The following is a 23,124-nucleotide window of genomic DNA, read 5'->3' on the forward strand; positions in this document are numbered from 1 at the left end:
GCAGCAGTATTCTGAATGAATGTAAATGGGGCAAGATTGCATTTACTGGACACAAAAAAGAATGTTACACTAACCAAGACATTCGCTGATGAGAGCCTGCACATGAGTTTTAGCTGTGTTGATGGATAGTAAAGGCTGTAGCTTAGAAACATAATGCAGAATGCAACTGCAAGACAAAGACGTAGCCTGGGTATGAAGACCTAGAGTGGTCCAAGTCAAAGATGAAGGGGAGAGGATAGCTTAGTGGTTTGAGCACTGGCCTGCTAAACCCAGGATTGTGAGTTCAGTCCTTAAGGGGGGCACCTAGGGAGCTAGGGCAAAATCAGTACTTGGTCCTGCTAGTGAAGGCGGGGGGCTGGACTCAATGACCTTTCAAGGTCCCTTCCAGTTCTAGGAGATAGGGATATCTCCAAGAATTATGACACTTAGCTTATGGATCTGAGTGACAGGTAAAATATTGGTCTTGTCCACAGTGATCAAGAAAGAAGGCATCAGGGAAGATTAAGAGGTCTGTTTTAGCTATGCTGAGCTTGATCTGACAGCTAGACATCCACAAGGAGATGTCAGAGACACAGGCCATGATTTTAGTTTGGACAGAGGGAGACAGAACCAGAGCAGAGAGTTAGAACTGTGAATTTTAGCATCAAATTGGTAATTGAATTTGTTCAAAAACAGAGGTGATTACCCACAGATAGGGTGTAGGAGAAGAGGACCAATGACAGAGCCTTGTTTAATCCCCCCAGGAAACCGGAGAGAATATAACGAGGATCCTCCAAAGGACACACTGAAGCAGTGATTAGAAAAGTAGCAGGAGAACCAAGAGAAAACAGTCTCATGGAAGCCAAGGAAAGATAACATGTCAAGAGGAGGAGGAGCACGGTCATCTGTGCCAAAGGCAGGTGACAAATCAAGGTGGATGAAGATGGAGTACTGGTTCTTAGATTTCGCTAAAAAGAGGTTGGTAGATATTTGGCAAGAGCTGTTTCCGCTGAGTGCAAGAGTCAGAAGCCATATTGAAGAGTCTTAGATGGAACTGGAGAAGAGGAACTTCAGAAAGCAATTCCTCCTTTTTACACTAAGCCTTGCATTTCACTACACCTTAAGTGAGCTCACAATTCTCCAGTAATAGATACCCTGCTGCTTTGATATCCTACTCTCTAAACCTGCTAGGAGAACTGGTTTATGGGCTTTGACCCTACCTGTATGACCCTACAGCAAGTGATTGGCACTAAAGACCAGAAGGGCAAGTATCCCCTGTCACAGGGCCTCGCATAAGATTTAATTTAAACATTTGGATGAGTGAGAAGTTTACTTATTTAGGAGTAAAATCTCTAAATAAATTAAATTGCAAGAAGGATTGGACTACAATCTCAGGCTCACTGTATGACCTATGACAAATAACTTAAATCTCTGCATGCCTATATTTCCCTATCTAGAAAGAGAAAAAAATATTTATCTTTGTTAATTGTTTTGACATGTACACATTCAAATGACTGTACAAGGGATACTCATTATTACTCTGAAAATGTGTCCATGCAACAATGATGTAATCTTACGCAACACGCCTGTCCTTGTATGTGTTCAGAGTCCTATGTGCTGACTTTCTCCAACAAAGTATTTTTTTACTAGTATTTAGCTTGTTAGCATTGCAGATGACACACAAAGATGAGAGTAAGCAGAACCCTCTTCTGGCCTGCCCATCTTCAACAGAAATATTAGAAATAAGTTCCGAAATCTTTATTGTGTGTAATGCACGCATCAGCTACAATGCATCAGCTACAAATCTTTACTTTTAGATTCCAATATGAGTCTGCAGGTCTGGCAGTTTAAAAGATTAGCTTTTTACTTGTATACTCAAAAAAATTGTTCTAGAGCCACAGAGGCAATGAATACTACACCCTGTGATGCCATTTTAAAAAATAACTTTTCAGAGTGGAACTTTACTTTGTCTCTCTTAAGAGACAGGGGGCGAACACTGTATAATGTTTTATGTTGAAAATCTCGACAACGGTTGAATGAACAAATTATATTCCCTAAGGAAAAAATTTGTCTCTTAGATTCTAATCAAACTTATCAATGTATACTGCTGTTCCAAAGACACCATATAACTAAAGCACAACCTACTCAATGTATTGTGTTTGAAATGTGATGCTAAAAAGGAATTTGGTATAGATTTATCAAATTGTTTTCTGTTTTAAATCCCTTAATTGTTTTCTATCTGCTGTGCAGTGTTTCACCTCAGGCATGCTGAAGATATTTTTTATGTCACACTTGTCAGTTTCTGTATGAATAAATACAGGTGGATGAATGCATCCCAGTCTTACTTCAGCATAAATAAATTAGCAAATTTTCATAAATAGAAATTATACTAATGAAAAACTGTTTTAAATGATTAATGAACACTGTTTACCATAAATCTGTTTTCTCATTTGCATTTTGAACTTTTGGAATGCTGATTATGGTGCTGTTTTGATCTTGCTTAAGGCACTTGTTTAGGTTTTGAAAAACAAGATGAACTCATTTGCTGATCTCAGTCAACAAGATGGACCAATGAAATTTCACTTTTTTCTTGAGACAAAATGGGGCAGTAAAGGAGATTTATTACAAAGTACAACATTATACATAAATATTTATTTAACATTCTAAAAATCACAAAGCTACCCCAAGAGATGAACAATCTGAATGCAAATGTAAACTATTTCTAAAACTGATCAAGCTTCACATAAGGGTGGAATGAATCATAGAAATTAGATAGAAGAGATATATTAGGCTGTCAAAACCATTGCTCTATCAATGCTAGATTATAACTTAAAACATTTTCTATTACTTTGCCTAGTCTTGTTTTAAATGTCCCATATAAGTGAAAGGATATGTAATTGACATACTTATCAACAAAACTTTTAACAACCTTAACCCAAAAAATAAACACCTTAAAAATAGCATCGGGGTGTCACATGGTACCCATGTGGAAGATGGCTGCCTAGTCCATCATCTCCTTGTGTCCCACATATTAATTCATCTCCAATAATTACTGTCCTAAAAAATTGGAAATTAAGTTTGTCATAAACGTTTAAATTAGTCTCCTGGATGAACTTCAGACTGTTGAATGTGGATTCCAATGAAACAATGAGAAGCAACGAAAGACCTAAGTCAGAATCACCTAAGCAGCTGAAGGGGCAGACCGCAAGGACACAGCAGAACATAGCCCAGGATATCATGGCACTGCAAGAATTCCTCACAGACTGAGTGTATTCCATCTCCAAAGATATCTGTGGCCTCTCTACAGATGTATGTGATGTAAAATCCCAAATGGCTCACTTGGAAAATGACCTACAAAGAACTGCCAATAAAACCAGTGAAATTAAAGAAGAAACTGCCTCCTGAAAGCTTGGACTAGACAAAGTGGAATAAAAAACAGGATGGCTTAGAAAACCAATCTCAAAGGAACAATCTTCACCTCCTGGGTGCTGCTATATGTCTAGACTAAGGAGAAAGATATTATAAAAGTGAAAGCAGTTATAAAAAATTTATAATGTAACAAATGGAAAAAAAAAGGCAAGTTGATTAGTAATAAATACAAAACAGAAGCTAGGACCTGTAGAAAATTGATAACTGAAACAAAAAAAAGACATCAGGAGAAAACTATGCCCAGTAGTGATAGGAACAACAACAAGGAGTTTACAAAAGGATTCCTAACAACAGCATTACTCCATTATTAGATGGAAATGGTAGAACTGTCAATGATAATGCAGAAAAGGCAGAAACGTTCAATAAATATTTCTGTTCTGTATTTGAAAAAAAGCCAGATGATGAAGTCAGATCATATGACGACGACATTCTTTCCATTCAAACAGTAACTCAGGAGAATGTTGAACAGCAGTGACTAAAGCTAAACATTTATTAAATCATCAGCTCTGGATAACTTGCATTCCAGTTTTTTTTTAAAAGAGCTAGTCAAGTAGATTGCTGGACCCTTAATGCTGATTTTCAGTAACTCCAAATGTTAAGGTGACCAGATGTCCCAATTTTATCGGGATGGTCCCGATATTTACTTGTTTGTCCTGCGTCCCAACCAAACATCGCAAATTGTCCCGCTATTTTGCACTCCATAGCACAGGTGCCCGCAACTCAGCCCCGGCCCCACCCCGCCCCATTGGATCCCTCTCCAAATCCCCGCCTTGGCCCTATCTCCCCCCCAAGCCCGTCACATGCCTTCTCCTCCCCCCTCCCTCCCAGGCTTGTGCAAATCAGTTGTATGGTGGCGCAAGCGCTGGGAGAGAGGGCGAGAAGCAGGATGCGGCAGGTCGCTCAGGGGAGGCGGAGGTGAGCTGATGTGGTGGGGGGCAAGGCGGGAGCGCCAACCAATTTTTGCTATGCTTTGGTGGCTTTTTTTTTTTTTTTTGCTCTGCCAGTGTCCCACACCCCCATGTCCCGATATTTCATGTCTCTCATCTGGTCACCCTACCAAATGTAAATGTATTCCTCTAGAAACAAAGAATGCAGGCCAAATATACAGGATGGGGGACTTTATCCTGGGAAGCAGTGACTCTGAAAAAGATTTGGGGGTCATGGTGGATAATCAGCTGAACATGAGCTCCCAGTGCAATATTGTGGCTAAAAGGGATAAAGCAATCCTTGGATGTGCAAACAGAGGAAGCTCAATTAGGAGAAGAGTGGTTAGATTCTCTCTGTATTTGACACTGGCGAGTCCACTACTGGAATACTGTCTCAAGTTCTGGTGTTCACAATACAAGGAGGATGTTGATAAATGGGAGAGGGTTCAGAGAAGAGCCAGAAGAATTACTGAAGGGTCTGAAAAAGCTTGTTGTATAGTGGTAGGCTCAAGAACCTCAATCTATTTAACTTACCAAAGAGATGGTTAAGGGGTGACTTGATTACAGGCTACATACACTTGGGGAACAGAGAACAGTATAACGTGATTCAATGGGTGGAAGCTGAACCTAGACAAATTCAGACTGGAAATAAGGAGTAAATCTTTATCAGTGAGGGTAATTAACCATTGGAACAGTCTGGCCAGGATCGTAATGTAGTCTCCATCATAGGCAATTTTTAAATCACAATTGGATGTTTTTCTAAAATACATGCTCTAGTTCAAACAGGAATTATTTGGGGGACGTCCTGTGCATGTGCTATACATGAGAACACAGTGGATAATCACAGTGGTCCCTTCTGGCCTTAAAAAAAAATCTATGAATCTTGTAAGGAACTAGCAACAACGGTCCATCACACTTGTCACATCACATCTAAGTTATTGAAATTCTACCTAGAGCTGAACCAATATGCCATCCAATACTGCAGTGTGTGCAGTACATACTGGCTGGTTTCCTAAGCAGAATCAACAAGTTTGAATACATTATCCCACTGATTTACACACCACACTGGCAGCCAATGTAATTTCAGATCTAATTCTAAGTTCTTGTCCTGCTCTTCAAAGCCCTGAATGGATAAGGCTTTACCTCATGGAACATCCATCTTTCTTCACTCCTCAATAACTTGCTACACTCAGACATTTTGGCTGGTAGAGCTCATGTTTCCTTCTGGCACAATGGGGAGTAGGGTATTAACAGCGATGGCCTCACAAAAATGGAACAAACTTCAGCTTGATGATATTTCGCTGACTCTGAATCCTGAGCTCCTTCACACAACATGGCAAGATGTACCTATTTAAATTGGCATTTCCCTAAATAACCATGCAGAGAAAAAAAATTAAAAAACAGCCTCTGTCATTGTAATTTAACATATATTTGTAGTTTGTGTCTATTGTGGTGGTGGGTTTGTGGCTGATAATTAGTCTGAAACTGACGATATATTTATAGAAAAACAGATCACTATCAGAAAGTACCAGTTATTGTATTGTGACTATTTATCTGTAACAGATCTGAACTGACTGATAATAGTGGAAATGCATAACTCTAAGGTATTTCTTAAAAAAAAAAAAGAAAAAGAAAAAGAAAATCACAATTTAGTACGAGTGCCAACATATCCTATTACCAATCTCCAGGGTCAGTCTGTGTCCCATAAAAACACTCAGAACCATGTAAAGTTAGTCAAAAATGAAGGTTACTTATCTGTGACTAGAACTGTTCAAGATGACGTCCTATACATTCTCAGTTAAGGGAACTAGGCTCACTCCGAGACTCTGGAATACTCTGGAAAGCAGTGTGCACTGGGGGCCTATAAAGGAGTGGTCTGGGAAACCTTTTGGGAAAAGAGGAGCCTATCAGAAAGGATGGGCTCTACTTAAACCAAAATGGAACCAGGTTGCTGGCATGTAAAATTAAAAAGGTCGTAGAGCAGTTTTTAAAGTAAGGGCTGGGGGGAAGCCGACAGATGCAGACGAGCATGTGGTTCAGACACAGACATTCCTTAGGGGAGGGTCTATTAATGGAGATTCTCTATATCCTAGTAAGGAGGAGTGGGTAGATGATGATAAAATACGGGCAGAGTCTGATGAGAAACAGTTAAATGAAAAAGACCCATTCAATTACATCACATAATGGCAAACAGCTGAAAAGTGACAATTTTTAAGTGTTTAGATACAAATGGTAGAAGTCTAAATAGTAAGATGGGTGAATTTGAGTGCCTCGTATTAAATGAGGATATTGATATAATAGACATCACAGAAACTTGGTGGAATGAAGATAATCAATGGGACACAGTAATACTGGGGTACAAAATATATCAGGAGGACAGAACAGGTTATGCTAGTGGAGGAGTGTCACTATACCTGAAAGAAAACAGAGTCAAATGAAGTAAAATTTTAAATGAACCAAACTGTACCATAGAATCTCCATGGATAGTAAGCCCATGCTTGAATAAAAAGAATACAGCAGTACGGATATACAACCAACCACCTGACCAGGATGGTGATAGTGACTGTGAAATGCTCAGGGAGATTAGAGAGGCTATAAAAATGAAACACTCAATAATAATGGGGGATTTCAACTATCCTCATATTGACTGGGTACATGTCATCTCAGGACGGGATGCAGACAAAGTTTCTTGACATCTTAAATAACTGCTTCTTGGGGAAGCTAGACCTGGAAACCACAAGAGGAGAGGCAATTCTTGATTTAGTTCTAAATGGAGCACAGGATCTGCTCCAAGACATGAATATACCTGAACCACTTGGTAATAGTACAGTAAGTCCCCACTTAATGTTGTTTCGATCTTACGTCCGTGCTCCTTTAAAGTCGTGCAATGCTCCACTATAACATCGTTTGGCTGCCTGCTTTGTCCACACTGGCAGTCCTCCATCAGCTCCCCCCCACCCCAGAGGACCCTACAGATCAGCGCCTTCCCCTGCTCCTCCTGCCCATGGCAATCAGCTGGTTTGCAGCATTCAGGAGGCAGTGGGGAGGAGCGAGGACTCAGTCCGCAGGCTCCCCCTCTCTCCTGAACACCGCAAACCAGCTGATTGCCGCAGGCAGGAGGTGGGGAGCAAGGACGTGGCGTGCTGAGTAAAAGGGGAGAAGAGGTGGGTTAAGGTGGGGGTTTGGGGGAAAGGGTGGAGTGGGCGGGCCGAGTGTTGAGCCCCCTGTCCCTGGTGCTTGCAACGTAGGGGAAGCTGCCACTGCTGCTGCACAACATGCTTCTCCTAGCCTATGGCACCTTCAGCCTTCTTGCCTGCCTCATTGTCTGCAGTGCCAGTGGGCTGTGCCTATGTGGGGGTAAGGCTAGAGCACCTCCTGTTGCTTCCTACCTAGCAATGATGTTCCCATTGCTTCATACTCAGCAATGATGATTGTAGTATTAAATTGTTTAAAACTTATACCTGTATTAAATTGCTTGTTTAAAATTGTTTAAAAAGTATATAATGCCTTTTGTATGGGAAAAAAAAAAATTCCTTGGAACCTAACACCTCTCCCCCCCTCCCATTTATATTAATTCTACTGGGGAAATTGGATTCGCTTAACATTGTTTCACTTAAAGTCATATTTTTCAGGAACATAACTACAACGTTAAGTGAAGAGTTACTGTAATCATAACGTAATAAAATTTAACATTCCTGTGGAGGTGGAAACACTGAAGCAGACCACCACGCTAACATTTAATTTCAGAAAGGGGAACTATACAAAAATGAGGAAGTTAGTTAAAACAGAAATTAAAAGGTACAGTGCCAAAAGTGAATCTGAAGAACAATGCCAAAGACTCAAGAAGTAACAATTTTTTTTTTTTTTTTTTTTTTTTTAAGTACACCAGAAACAGGAAGCCTGCTAAACAACCAGTGGGGCCACTAGATGACTGAGATGCTAAAGGAGCACTCAAGGACAATGAGGCCATTGTGAAGAAACTAAATGAATTCTATGCATTGGTCTTCATGGCTAAGGACGTGTTTGAGATTCTCAAACCTGAGCCATTCTTTTTAGGTGACAAATCTGAGGAACTGTCCCAGACTGAGGTGTCATTAAAGGAGGTTTTTGGAATAAACTGATAAATTAAATAATAAGAAGTCACCAGGAACACATGGCATTCATCCAGAAATTCTGAAGGAACTCAAAAGTGAAATTGCAGAACTACTAATTGTGGTATGTAACCTAACATTTAAATCATTTTCTATATCAGATAACTGGAAAATGTCTAAAGTGATGCAAATATTTTAAAAAGGCTCCAGAGGTGATTCTGGCAATTACAGACTAGTAAACCTAACTGGAGTACCAGGCAAATTGGTTGAAAGTATGGTAAATAACAGAATTAGCAGATACATAGATGAATATTATCTGTTGGAGAAGAGTAGAACACGGTTCTCAAAGGGAAATCATGCCTCAACAGTCTACTAGAATTATTTGAGGGTGTCAACTAGCATGTGGACCATGGTGGATTAGGCTATATAAATACTTTCTCTCCTGTAGGACAAATTCTGCCCTCCAGTGTTTGCAACTGACTTTTTACTGAAGTCAATGTGATTTGCACATATCTCTAATGACAAAATGTAACCTTTTGGTTTTATGGTGTGTCAATCACCACAAAATATTAACCAATTATCGTTACAAGATTGTTATTGAAGAAATATAATCTCTAAACAACCCAGGTGGTGGCTTGTTTAAAAAAATTATATGAAGAACTAAATTCATCCTGTTATTTATGGCATATGCAATACATTCAAAACTACATTTTTTAAATGTAAAAATGTTTGACATAAGGCAACATTAATTAAGAGCTTCACCTGTGCCATTAATGCCCATTATGATAGATCCTGTGTAATGTCTAGCTATGACGACTCCTTTTATTACCTGTCCTTTATTGCATATGCGCATAAAAAAATACTGATATCTAGGAAACTGAACATTGGATAAAAGCTCCAGGTATTTTTTTCCTTTAGCTGTAGAGTAGGTTTGATTACTTGAAGAAAAAATGTTCATATATTGTTCCCTAATGTACAAATCTCTCTCATACACACATCCAAGTACATAAAGTACAGTTAATGGGATACCTCAGGAAATTAATCTGATTTTAGTAAACAGAGGAGTTAGGTAAGGTAAGATCAAAAAATCTCTTTCTGTATAGAGCCCACCAGCACGGAATCTGGGCTATATCTAGTAATACCTCAGATACATTTTCTGAGATATCCTCCCTGCTAGTTCTCTCATCTTAACCCCTCGGCTCCATGGACACCACACCCAAAAGGCAGAGTTCTCCGATATCCGTTCCAAAAAGACACATAATATTGTGGAGTGACCAACAGGTTACTACTGCCTGACAGATCATGTCAACAACAGCAGACTCTTTTGGGCTACGAAGTGATGAAATAAATGGGCTCCCCACACTCAAAAGTCCAGGATGTCCCTCTAATGTACTGATCTATTTAATGCAGATGCACAACTATTTTGCTTTGACTGAACAGAAAGCTTCTCCCTTCCAATCCCCTTTCTGGGGGGAATGGGGGCATCTTGAACAGTGCAAAACAGGAAGTCTGATTTATAAAAATCATGAAGTCCAGTGCAAATACATTTTATTGGGTTGAACTACATCTAAGGAATGGAGTGGGGGCATAGGGGAAAAGGCAAGCTTTACGGTAGTGTTTCCCAAATTGTGGGAGTTCACCACTCGTGATGTGTGAAAGACTAGCAGAAGCGCTTGTTGGAAATTTTTCGACACAACCATTTTTGAACTGAAACCTTTTTGCAATAATGTACCAGATTTGACAAAAGTTTTGTTAAGAAAGGTTTCTTAGGTCCAGGATGGACTCTCTAGTCATTCCTCAGTCACACAGGGAGGGGTCACTATCCAGGGAGCTGCCCCTCTGTCCACCCAACCCTATGTATCTGCAGCCCCCGCACACACACAGATCCACACCCCCCACCAACCCTCATACCCCCACACCTGGAACGCTCCCACCAAGCCGCCAGCACCCAAGCCCCCACCGCACCAAGCCTTTACTTTGCATTCTTCTTCTGCATGGTAAAATTTCAAAGCTATACTAAGCCAATGTTCAGTTGTAAACTTCTGAAAGTAAAACCATATTGTTTTGTTCAGAGTTGTGAACATTTCAGAGTTATTAACAACCTCCATTCTGGAGGTATTAGTATACAGTAGGACCTCAGAGTTACAGAGTGGAGCAAGACTGCAGGTAGTGAAGGTGAAATCTGACATGCTGAGTTACATACACATGGTCCAGGAGCTGAAGCAGGCAAGCACGGTTGTCATTGTGTTGGATTTGTGGCTTTCAGAAATGAAGGCTACAGACTTATACCTTTCCTTTGGAAGATAAGCTATGGCTGCCCTAGTATTGAGGTCTGCTCCTATTAAGATTATGTACTGAATCAGTTGTAATGATGGCTTGTCCAAATTTAATTTCAGGCCTAGATGGGAGAAAAAGTTTGATGACTAGAATGATGTGTTAGACTTGGTCGCTTGATGGTGCATGAACTAGACTATCGTCCAAGTAAGGACAAATTTGAATCTTCAAGCAACCAAGGTGTGCTGCTACTACAGCCATGCATGTGGTGCAGACCCTTGGGACTGAAACTGAACGGAAGCACTGTGTACTGGTACTGGTTGGTGCCCACCATAAACTGCAAATAGATCACGTGGCAAAGATTCATTGCCCTAGTGTAAGCATGAGTCTTGCAAATCGAGGTCAGCATACCAATCTCCAGGAAGGGATAACAGAAGAGAAGACAACCATTCTGAACTTGATTTTCTTGATAAAATAGTTCAGCTTTTATAGATCTAGAATGGGGCAGGGGCCACCAGATTTCTTTGGGACCAGTAAGTACTGGGAATAGAAGCCTTTTCCTCTATGCTGGTAAAGATTTTCTTCTATAGCTTCTCATTCTAGAAGACAGCATAATTCTCATGAGAAGGGTCCCTGAAAAGAAATGGGGAATGGGAAGGAGATGCCTTGGATAACATATCCCTCTTTTACTGTGCTGAGTACCCACCTGGCCAATGTGAAGTTTTCCAAAGAATAGTAAAACTGGGAAAGGCATGACCCAAAGGAAGGAGATACAATCAAAGCACTTTCATCAACTGAGGAGTCAAAACAAATGCTTCAAGGCTGCAGTTGTCTGGTGAGAAGGGCCTGTAACAGCCAAAGATGGCTGGTGACATGGAGAAGTGTTAACCTTCTCTTAGGAGCATACTGAGGGCTCTGATAGAAGGAGGGTGTGGAATAAGATTATGGGCTAAACAGCTTTTTTAGCTGGAGTATAAACTCCTAGTGAGTGAAGTGTTGCATGAGGGAGTCTTTCAGTGCGCACATAGCATCGACTGTTTTGGCAGAAAACAACTTAGACCCCTCAAAAGATAAATCTTCTGTTGTACTCTGCAGCTTCTTTGGAATGCCAGAAGCTTGCAGCCAGGATGAATGTTTCACAAAGACTGCAGTGGTAAGGCAGTGTCAGCAACATCTATGTCTGCCTGAAGACATGTACAAGCTGTAAACTGATCCTCAGAAATCAAAGACAGAAACTGATCCCTATACTGCTCTGGCAACTTATCACCAAACTTAGAAATGATAGAGAAATAATACAATTGTTTTTAGACTGATAACTAGCAATCCTTATTTCGAATGTGGAAGTGCAAAAAGTCTTGCAAATCATATAAATCTAATCTATTAAATTCCTTATCCTTCAGAGTGGCTTTAGATTGGAATTGACAAGATTGTTTATTAGTGGCTGTGATCGGTAAAGAATCAGGAACTGGGTGGTTAAAGAAATCACCAAGGTCTTGATAAGGGACTTGATATCATTAGTCAACTTTCTTAGCCTTACAAGGTATATAAGACAGGGTCTGCCAGAGTGTGAACACTCTGTACAATCGCCACATGGACCCCTAAAGAAGTACCCACCCTCCTCATGAGACCCTGGAAAACTGAACTCTCCTGTGGGAGGTGTTGACACTAGAATAACCACTTCATATGATGAAGAAATGTGGAGAGGAATGTCTAATAACTCCTCCAATAATTCTCTGTCCTCCATGGGTTCCAGCACAGCAAAGTGAGGAATAGTAGTAGGATGTTGAGAAAATAACTCCTGCAATAAAGGAGAAGGAGACTTCCTCCTAGAAAGTGAATGAGACAGAGGTCTAGAGTGTCTGTAGTCAGCCTAAGACTAATAAGGCTATGGAGAGTATGGCATAGATGGAGACATCCATGGGGCACCCCAAGCTGGAGTCTCCCTGTAGGGAACCCAATCCTGATCTTTACATCAAGTATTGAAAGACCTGTAGGGTTAGCTGGAAGATCTGGAAGGAGAAACGGGTTCTTCCCTTTCAGAGTCTGAAGAACAAACAAACCTCTTCAGAATAGGGAGGAGCAGTTCTCAGTGGGGTCCTAAGGTGGTCTTCACATAGGAGATCAATAAGGCTCAGTAACAGGCAATGGCTGGGGTAGTCAGAAAGGTGATGAAGTCAGTGAAAATAGTGACGGCATAACCAGAGTGTGTGTTGCTGGTGTGGGTGCACCACTGGTGACAGTGTAACCACAGAGTGGATCGACAGTGCTGGGTGTGTCAATGGAGTAAACAATGCACATGGCTGCATCAAAGGAGAGTCAGGTGGGAAAGACAAACAAGATCTTTTGCCAACAAGAAGACACGCAGAGTAGAAGTGTATTGGTGCTGAAGCACACAGAATCGGCTGAGGAGAGGAAGGAGCAGTTGGCAGAGGTGATGACTCCAATCTTCATCGCCCCAAGAGTGCCATCTCAGATGGGACCACTGAGTATTTAGATTTGTGAGGCTTCAAACCAATACCAGAGATTTACAGGAAGATTTTCTTGGAGGAGACCGAGTTGTAGAGGAATGTTTGGAATGCTTTGAATCTGACTGAGAAGATGAAGTGTGACGTTTGTCACCCAACTTGTGCTTTGAGTAAAAATCTGCTGGAGGGGTGGCTCCAGAGTCCAGTCTATATAACAATCAGGGCCTGGTTCAGATGCAGGTCACATCACCTCTTTCATGAGGTGAATATTCAGACTACTGTCTCTGTTTTTTTAGTTCTGGTGGGGAAGGAGATGAAATGGGGCATTAGTCCCTCACATGTCCCTCACCTAGACAGGTCAAACAACTGTCACTCAGAAAATTATTTGATATATTTTTTGCAATTAAATAAAGAATGCAATATATACATTAATATTGCTACTCAATAACAACCAAAAAGATGAGGGCACTAGGATTATTACAGCATGTCACCAATTCCAGTGTAAGATCCTGATCCATGTTATCAGGAAGGGTTTAAACATTTTAATAGACGTCAGAAGGTTGAATCTACTAGCAATATTATATAGGAGATTTGGTTAAACAGAAATTTTTCATAGCATGGATTGTTTTTTAAATGTTGTCTAATGAGCAAGACATGGAACTTTGCATCAAGACTCTTGGTATCTATTTCTGGTTATGTCTCTGACTTCTTATGGCAAGTCATTTTCAATTTACTGTGGTTGAGTTTACTCATCGTCATTAGAGATATATAATATTACGAACCCACGTCACAGCATTTCTGTGCATTTTCAATAATTAGTGATGACAAAGCATCTGAAATCTCTGGATGAATGGCACTATATATGTGCAATGTATTATTATTATTTTAATCATATTATTATTAGGGAACGTTAAGGGGCAAAGGCACCATAATAAAATAAGTCTATAATGAAACAGACCACTCCAAAAAGGATTGGGGAGGGAGAGATGTGCATTAAAGTCAAGTGCAAAATACTTCACTTAGGAAGTAAAAATCAAATGCACAACTGCAAAATGGAGAAAACTGGTTAGGTGGTAATATTGCTGAAAAGGCTCTGAAGGTTATAGTGGAAGACAAATTGAATAAGAGCTAACAATGTAAGGCAGATGTGAAAAGTCTACTATTCTGGTGTGTATTAACAACAGTGTTGTATGGGAGGGAATTGTCCCACTCTATACAGCACTAGTGAGGCTCAGCTGGAGTAGTGTCCAGTTCTAGGTGCCACATTTTGAAAAGATGTGGAAAAACTGGGAGACAGTTCAGAGGAGAGCCACAAACATGAGGAAAGGTTAGAAAAACTGGTCAAGTTTAATCTTGAGAAAAGAAGACTGAGGGGGAGCACTTGAAATCAGTCTTCAAATATGTTAAGGTTTGTTATAAAGAGAACAGTGAATAATTGTTCTCCGTGTCTGCTGAAGGAAGGACACGAAGTAATGGGCCTAATATGCAGTAGGGAGATTTAGGTTAGATTTTAGGGGAAAAAATTGAAGTATACTGGTAATTAAGTTTTGGAAAAGGCTTGCAAGGGAGCATCCCCATCATTAGACGATCATAAAAGCAGGTTGGATGAATACATATCAGGGATGGTCTAGATGTACTTGCTCTTGCCTGAGTGCATGGGGCTGGATTTGAGGACTTCTCAAGGTCCTTTCCAGCTCTACACTTCTATTATTCTAAGTGTAACTTAAAAAAATATTCTCAGCATTTTAAGGCTAAATCATGATTTTATTACCGCTTTGCAGACTTTGCTTTTGGAGAGAACTAATCTAATTTTATATAACACCAAACTTCACTGCTATTTTGCATTCCCCAAAAGTTGGGGAAATAGACAGGATTTGCAGTGTACCCATATGACTCAGACTAAGACAACCATTATATTAAGACCTGAACATCGTGAAAAATCTAAATAAAATACAGAGCAATTAATTAAGAAGTCTGTAATTATGTTAAGTTTTAATTGTTTTCCTTTCAGTAACCTTATTAAACAGTGATATAAATTATAAAATAAAATGTGTCATAAGGCTGCTATATATATTGTGGCAGAGCTCTGACCTTGCTCCCATGGGTTCTGTGCTTCTAGGTGGTTTATGCTAGCCTCAGTGGCTTACTGTGACCCTCCACGTACCCTTCTCTCTCTAGGGGCAGGGTTACAGTCTACTAAGCCCTTTTCATCATAGGCCAGTAAGGAGGTGGGTGAGAGAACTCCTACACTGTCTGTTGTGCCTGGAGGCTTATTTCAGAACAGTTTAGCCTCCTGTCCTGACAGGAGCCTGACTTCCCCTCCCAGGAGGTGTTCCTTTAGTGGTGGGTTGGGGGTAACCCGGGCCTGCCCTCTTCTCTGGGTTCCGGCCCAGGGATCCTAATGGTGGCAGCTGTTGGTAGCCAACCTTTCACTGCCAAAGCTGCTACATTTTCCCTGGGCCACTTCCCCACAGCTCTCCTGCTTCTCCCTTCTTCACCCTTACTCTAGGGCTTCCTTAACAAAGGTTTGAGGGTGTCTTCATTAAGCAGCCCTTCAGCTGCACTTCCTCTCCTCTGGCTCCCCTCTGCCTGACTGGAGTGAGCCCTTTTATAGTATCAGCAGGGCCTTAATTAGAGTCAGGTGGTCACATTAGCTTAATGGGCTCACCTGACTCTTTGCAGGTTAATTCGAGTCAGGTGTTCTCATTAGCCTGGAGCAGCCCCTGCTCTGGTCAGTCAGGGAACAGAAAACTGTTAATCCAGTGGCCATATAGCTGCCCTCTGTGCTCTTCTGCTGTACCCAGCTGGCCTGGGTCTATAACAATATATAAAAAATCAAGCATTTATTAAAGGATATAATTTTCCAACAAACGTCTAACTTGCTGTTGATCTCCAGACCTTTTGCCTGCTGTCTCTCTTCTTCCAGTTGCTTTGGGTTTGCAAACTGTATCCTTTCACCAGGGGAATCTGGGAAACTCTCGAAATTAAACTTGTCAACCTGGATAGCCATACTGAGGTGGGGGGGGGGGGAGAAAAGGAAGAAAAGAAAAGAATTGTTAATACAACAATTTAGTGGGAATGTCTCCTGCAGATTATTTCACAGACCTTTACCAAACCAAACAAAAAGGTATTATATATTGCTTCAGTAAGAATAATCTGGATCACGATGCATTAATATCATGATTCATGGTACAGAATATTGAAAGCAAGTTATGATCAAAGATCCATATTGGTAAATGGAGAAAACACTAGGGGATCCCTTCATCCCTGAAACCTGTTCATTTCACTGGGGCTCCTCAAAACTCAAAGCTGCCACCAGAAAGCTTACCAGCAGAACTTACTTTTTCAAAGTGATGAAGATACATAGGATGCAACAACAACATTTGGACAAACGGTTACACCCCTAAAACTTGGTTCAGTAGAGATAATACTTTCTCCATTTCCATTTTTCAACCCATTTTAATTCAGTTCAATGACTTAATTCAAAGTTAAGAAACCAACTGGGAGCTGAAAAGCCAGGAAAGCTTGTTTTCCTCTTTCAGTCTCTGAATTAGAAGTGAAAGAGGATGAGCTCTATTAATTCTAAAATCTTGAAAGACATGGCAACCACAAAATCAGTTCAATTCACTAACTACATCTAATACTTGCTTGTTTAATAAATCAGTTAGATTTAAATGAAACATATGTTGTGATAAATGTTTTCTTCTAGGTATTCAACATATTATAGTAGTATTATTTAATAAAAAAATTAAAATGCTGTTTTGTGCCTTTTTGCTGAATTTCCATCCAAACAGAGCTTGATACATATCACCAGTAAAAAAAAAAAATTAGTAAATGAGAAATGTGTTATTCTTCATTTTCTAAAATACTAACAATGTAAAAATTAAGAATGTCAATAAATGAAAGTTAAGCTATATAACTGCTTAAATAAATGTATAGCTGTAGCGTATCCTCCTGGTTAGCAAAAGGAAGCATCAAATTTAATATAAAGTCTATATTTAGTAGCAAATCAACATGCTTTAATGATTATCAGCCATGAGAATCAATCTTTCTTTAGGAGAATAACTAAAATGTGCAAATGCAAAAAAAAAGTTAAAAATAATTATTTAAATCAAGGTTTCTTGTTGCTTATTTAAATTATGATTAAAATCGGTGATTTACATCACTTTGATTTAAATAAATTCACCCTGCTTAAAATATGAGTACGCTAGTAAGAAAACACTATAAATTACATTTTAGCAACTCAACCCCATACAGCATCAAAGTAAATGTAAAAGAAAACCAAAAAAAAGAAAAAAATTGTAGGAATATCAAAATGTGTCCCTGAAATTAATTTTAACTTTTGTTTCCTTCAAAAATTATACTTATAAAACTCATAACTTAAAACAGGGGTGGGGAATTTATGGCCCACTGCCTCATTTCATCCAGCCCATGGCAAATCTCCGTGCTGCAGATCAGAAGCCCCTAGCCTTGATGCCCCGATGTGGCTGGAGTCACAAGTGCTGGCTCGCCTCACTGCGGGGGGAAGCTAGGGTTACCAGGCAGTTAAAAGTCCAATAGGCTCCATGAAGCTCCCGGAAGCAACCAGTATGTCTCTGCAGCCCCTAGGAGCAGGAGCCATCAGGGAAGTTCCACGCACTGCCCCTGCCCCCAGCACCAGCTTTGCAGCTCCCATTGGCCGGGAACCATGGCCAATGGGAGCTACAGGGTGGCACATGTGGGCGCGGGCAACAAACACTGCGCAGAGACCCCTGGTCCCTCCGCCTAGGGACTGGACATGGTCGCCTCTTCTAGGACCAGTGCAGAGAAGCAGTCAGGGAGCCTTCCTTAGCCCCGCTGTGCCACTGATTCGAAACCACCTGAGGGACGTGCTGCCCGATCGGAGCTCGCACCCAAAACCCACTGCCCCACGTCAGAACCGCCTCCTGTACCCTAACTCCCTCCCAGAGCCCACACTCACACCTGAAGCCCAACCCCCTGCCCCAGGTCAGAACTCCCTCCTGCACCCGAACTCTCTCCCCGCATCCCCACCTACACCCCAACCCCCTGCCCCAACCCGGAGCCTCTCCCACACTGAAACTCCCTCCCAGAGCCCATACCCCAAACCTCCTCCCACACCGCAATCCCTTGTCCCAGCCCTGAGCTTGCTCCCGCATTTCAAACCTCTTGACCCCAGCCCAGAACCCCCTTCTGTTTCCCAAACCTCTGGCGCAGCCCCAACCCAGAGTCCACACTCCCATCCAGAGTCCGCATCCCAACTGCTTGCCCCAGCCCAAAGCCTCCTCCTGCACCCTGAACCCCTCATTTCTGGCCCCACTCCGGAGGCCTGGGGAAGCCCTGAGCCTCCACCCCCCAACGCCGCACGGGGCTGTGTGTGGCCCACGACTGATTTTTTCTGTGGCTCAGTGGCCCCGATAGAAAAAAGGTTACTAAAAATGATGAATTTACCACTAAACACTGACATGCCCCTGCATATAGATGTACAAATAAAGACCCCGGCACCCCAACAAGTCACTTTTAACATGAATAAGAGACTCCAGAGTGTGGACATGCTGTTTAGTATAACTATGCCAAAAGGAGCTTGGTTCGTTCTCTCTCTCTCTCTCTCTCTCACACACACACACTAACATAAACCTACAATTTTTGTAAATGTAAAACCTATATTTACTCATGCACATGAGATAACTGCAAAAGTACCCAATTTCCATGCAGATTTTGTACATTAAAACTCATGAAGTCCATAGCTTCAGCATCTCTCAATGCATCTCAGCCACTACTAGACAGTATTTTCAACATCTTACGGTAATAGTAATACAAACAAATAATTAGTAAAATAATTAACAAGCATATGGTGAGGCATGAAAACAAATTAAAATATTATGGTTTAGTGTGCGCTAAACAATCAGATATTAAACTATAAACAACAATTATATAAAAAACAAGAATTTACACCTTTCTGAATGTAGTGTGAAATGGGTTTTCCTGGATCCAATAGAATGTGCTTCCTGTCAAAGTATCAAATAAGAAGCACTTTCTGAAATGGAGTGCTATGGAAAAAATTAATTAGTAAAGAATTAAAATACACTACCTTGGACAACAACAAAAAATGAATGACTGCTGATGACTTTGCTCCTAGGCAAGACAGAATGAAAGAGACCAGCTTTTAGCATAATTCCTGTGGCAATACAACTCATCCAAGAGCAGGACTGTCAAGTATATTTCCTAAGGTTGGAGGGAACTACATTAGTTTCTGTTCTGTACCGCAGCAAATTTCAAATGTGGAAATATTTTTCATGGATGTACTAAGACAGGCAAATGTAGAATAATGGAAGTAACTGAAGTAACCAACTTACAGATTTTTGTTGGAGAGGGAGGTTTATTGAATTTGTGATGTTTACTTAATTTTTTAATTAAAATATCCTACAAAATAGAAAATGTTTTCTATAATAAAGGTTTATTTCAGCGAACTCAGTCTTATTTCTAGCCCTTGGTAAATGTAGGACAAAGCTTTGGCGCATCCCAAAGTACAGAGAGTAACTTACAGTCATAAAACTTTGAGGTGGAAAGAGGGACTCAGAACACAGCATCAGGCTATAACCTAAATGAAGGGTAATTTACAGGAGAAATTGTTAATGCTCCATGATTCTCTTCCATAGTCAAAGAGCATAGGTGTGGCAGGGAGCCAATGGTGGCACCATTATTGATCCTGCAGGCTGCTACTGAATAGGAGTGTCACCACTGTAGGTCTTGCTGCAGCCACTAGGCATAACTGACAGTGTGAACCAAAGGCTATGAACCAGAGTAGACCTGGCCTTGGCAGAACAGCAGTACACTAGGTATGAGTCAACCAAGTATTAGTCAACATTCCTGACCTGAGAGGAAGATACAAGAACATCCAGAGTTCTCAAGTAGCTATGTAAACACATTCTGAAGAGACGGTGCTGGAACACATCAACCCCTCATCGAATACGGGTGGGATAACAAGTTAATGGATGAACATGTGTTTGAACTAGCAGGAGTAAGGTGTTAATTAACATCTGGAGCGTAATACCTAACTTGTTTGTATTGATGTATAAAAGTAGAAGGCATAAGAGAGGCATCTTTGTACTGGTCTAGGGGACAGAAAACTGCTATGCTGATTGAACTGGTACCTTGTTGCAGGCATAAAAGTATAAGTGTACCTGCAGCTTCTATGGGGCACTAGCACTGTCCTCTGTAAACAAACTTGTCCAAGCACCTTCATCCCCAAACCAAGCCTGTGGTCTCCTTTTATGAACACTGAGGTCTGCTGAATTAGCCAGCTGTATTCTGTGCTAGTGCAGCAAACAACGGAGACCCAAGAATAGCAGCACTACCAGCATTAACAACTTTGCAGCACTTGTAACACTCCACAGCCACAACAACCATCAAAACTTTTTTAAAAAATGAGAAATTTCTATAGTACATCATAGACTAACAGAAGTATTGGAGCATAAGCTTTCGTAGGTGAATATCCACTTCATCAAATGCATGTACACGCGTCTGATGAAGTGTGTATTCAGCCTCGAAAGCTTATGCTCCAATACTTCTGTTAGTCTATGAGGTGTCACAAGACTCTTTGTTGCTTTTTATAGATCCAGACTAACACGGCTACCCCTCTGATATAGTAAATCAATGTTTTATTTAGCTTTATTACACCTTTAATCAAATTCAATTTCTAAGAAAATTCCTTCCCCTTTGACTGGGAGGCAGAAATAACTTGCCTAGAAGCTGAGGTAATCAAATCAATTTGGAGGAAGTAAACACAAATATCCTCCTGCATTAAGACAGTAAAAAGAGCCAAAAACATTCTTCAAATGCTTTGATTACTTCAAGATGAGACATGTACAAAACTATCACTGAGCTCATGAACATGTAAAATGCATATGTTGTCGGAAATATATTCATGTTAAGGAGTATAATTTGGCCTAATCCTGTTGAGGAGGGCTGTACTAAACTTCCAGACATAATTCTGAGAAGCTCAATAGACACACACACAAAACCAACCAACAAAATAATAGTCTAAATGACAAAATATTAAGATATCATTTAATTTAATGTCAAGGTACCCAAAATATATATGATAAAGAGACAAGGAAACATTTGAGTTATTTGTGGGCGTGTGCTTTGCAATGAAATGATTATCAATGATAAATTGCTGTTAATGACAGCATTTGCTCAATATGTGATGCCCCTCAGGGAATTCATCTGCTGTGCCTTCCACAAAACAAAAAGGTAATGCTAAACTGACAAATCACATCAAATTTATGAGACCCTCCCTGAGCGCCATTCATTAGTCTTCCACTTTTTATTTAAGTATCCTATTATTTCATTGTCTTTCTTGTCGGTATCAGGTATTCATCCCTTGTAAGACTGTGGAACTTGTACACAATAGTTAAAGAAAGAGTGAGTGGGAAACAGCACACATCTTCCATCTCTAATAAAAGCAGCGGAAGATCTTCCCTTTCTTTACCTAGTTGAGTAAGTAGTGCCCTGAGACTGTTCACCATCCTCCTTGGTTCTTATGGTGAAAGCTCTTAGCCCTGTTTCAATCAATTTTAACCAATGCTTGCACCTATGCTCAGGTCTAGGATATATACTGCACTGATATTACATCAAGGGAGACAGACAGCAATACAGTAGCATCCCGAGAATAAATGTTATAAACCGTGAGGATGAGGCAAAACCACGGAGGGAAAAACACCACATAGTGTAATCTGCAGAACAATACAACAGGTACAGTACTAGAATGAGGGTACCTGGCGGTGCAGGAAGTGGAAAGAATCAGAATGTTAGAAATTCATGACAAAGGAAAGAATCTTTTAAATATTCTTATATTACATAACCTTTCAGTGCTCCTATTACTAAAGAAATTCATATGAAGTTCTGTCACTCTCCTGGTATTGTATCATTAAAACTCCTTTACCATTTACTCCTCAATGTTTACTGAAATGGAAGGCTTTAATCTACTAAAAATCAAATATATAAAAAGGAAATGCCTCGAACACCACATCTACCATACATCATGAAGAAAATATATAGATACACACATACAGGCTATACTTCCACTGAAACATGCCTAGACCAGTCGACTTTTAAATGCTGTATGTCACCTTCTATGTACCATTGCCTTAACAAATGTGTTCTGAATTTTATAGATAAAAAAGTGTCCATTGTGTTATGCTTATTATTTTAAGAACTTAAAAATGTTCTAGTTTTGAAGTGATTTTGTAAATATGCACTAATTGATATCTTCCAGATAAAAAGCAGGAGATATGGAAGGGGAATGCATAGCACTTAGTTTCAACTTGATCCTTGCACTGTGAAATAAACAATGAAACAGAGAGACAAGGTAGGTGAGGTAGTTTCTTTTACTTGACCAACTTCTGTTGGTGAGAGAGACAAACTTTTGAGCTTACACAGGTCCTGGAAACAAACTCAGGATGTCACAGCTAAATACAACATGGAACAGATAATTTAGCATAAGTAGTTAACACATATTTCAAGGGACCATTCAAGGTGAAGTGTCCCATTAACAACCCTCCACTCATCAGGGTTGGAGGGGGAAGAAGGGACGTGGGGGGAGAAAGGAAAGAAGCTGGAGAGGGAGTTGTTAGTGGATTACAGATTGTTGGAATAAGCCATACATCCACTGCGTCTATTCAGTCCATGATTTTAGTGTCTAGCAAAAGCTTAAAATCATAACTTTGCTAAACACTAAAAAACATAGATTGAACAGAGACACTGGATGTATGGTTTACTACAACAATCTAGAGCCCACTAACAACCATCCTCACCCCCCGCTGCTTTTCCTCTCTATTCATTCCTTTCTGTGCTCTGACTGGAGGGGTGCTAACAAGTCACTTCACCTAGAATGGTCCCTTGAAACATGTCAACTAGTTATGCTAACCAAATTTTTCCATCTTGTATTTAGCTGTGACA

At 40.4% G+C, this 23,124-nt stretch overlaps 1 protein-coding gene across 2 annotated transcripts in view; it reads right to left on the minus strand.

Annotated features, from left to right (window-relative positions):
- Positions 1-23,124, minus strand: part of TRAPPC9 (trafficking protein particle complex subunit 9) — a 908,789-nt gene that overhangs the window by 412,822 nt on the left and 472,843 nt on the right. For both annotated transcript variants that reach the window (XM_075063274.1, XM_075063275.1), the window contains exon 20: positions 16,022-16,175. In XM_075063274.1, the coding sequence (XP_074919375.1) occupies positions 16,022-16,175 (154 nt within the window). The remainder of the gene's footprint in view (positions 1-16,021; positions 16,176-23,124) is intronic.

Source organism: Chelonoidis abingdonii, chromosome 2 (assembly GCF_003597395.2).
Source record: "Chelonoidis abingdonii isolate Lonesome George chromosome 2, CheloAbing_2.0, whole genome shotgun sequence".
Taxonomy (NCBI): Eukaryota; Metazoa; Chordata; order Testudines; family Testudinidae; genus Chelonoidis; species Chelonoidis abingdonii.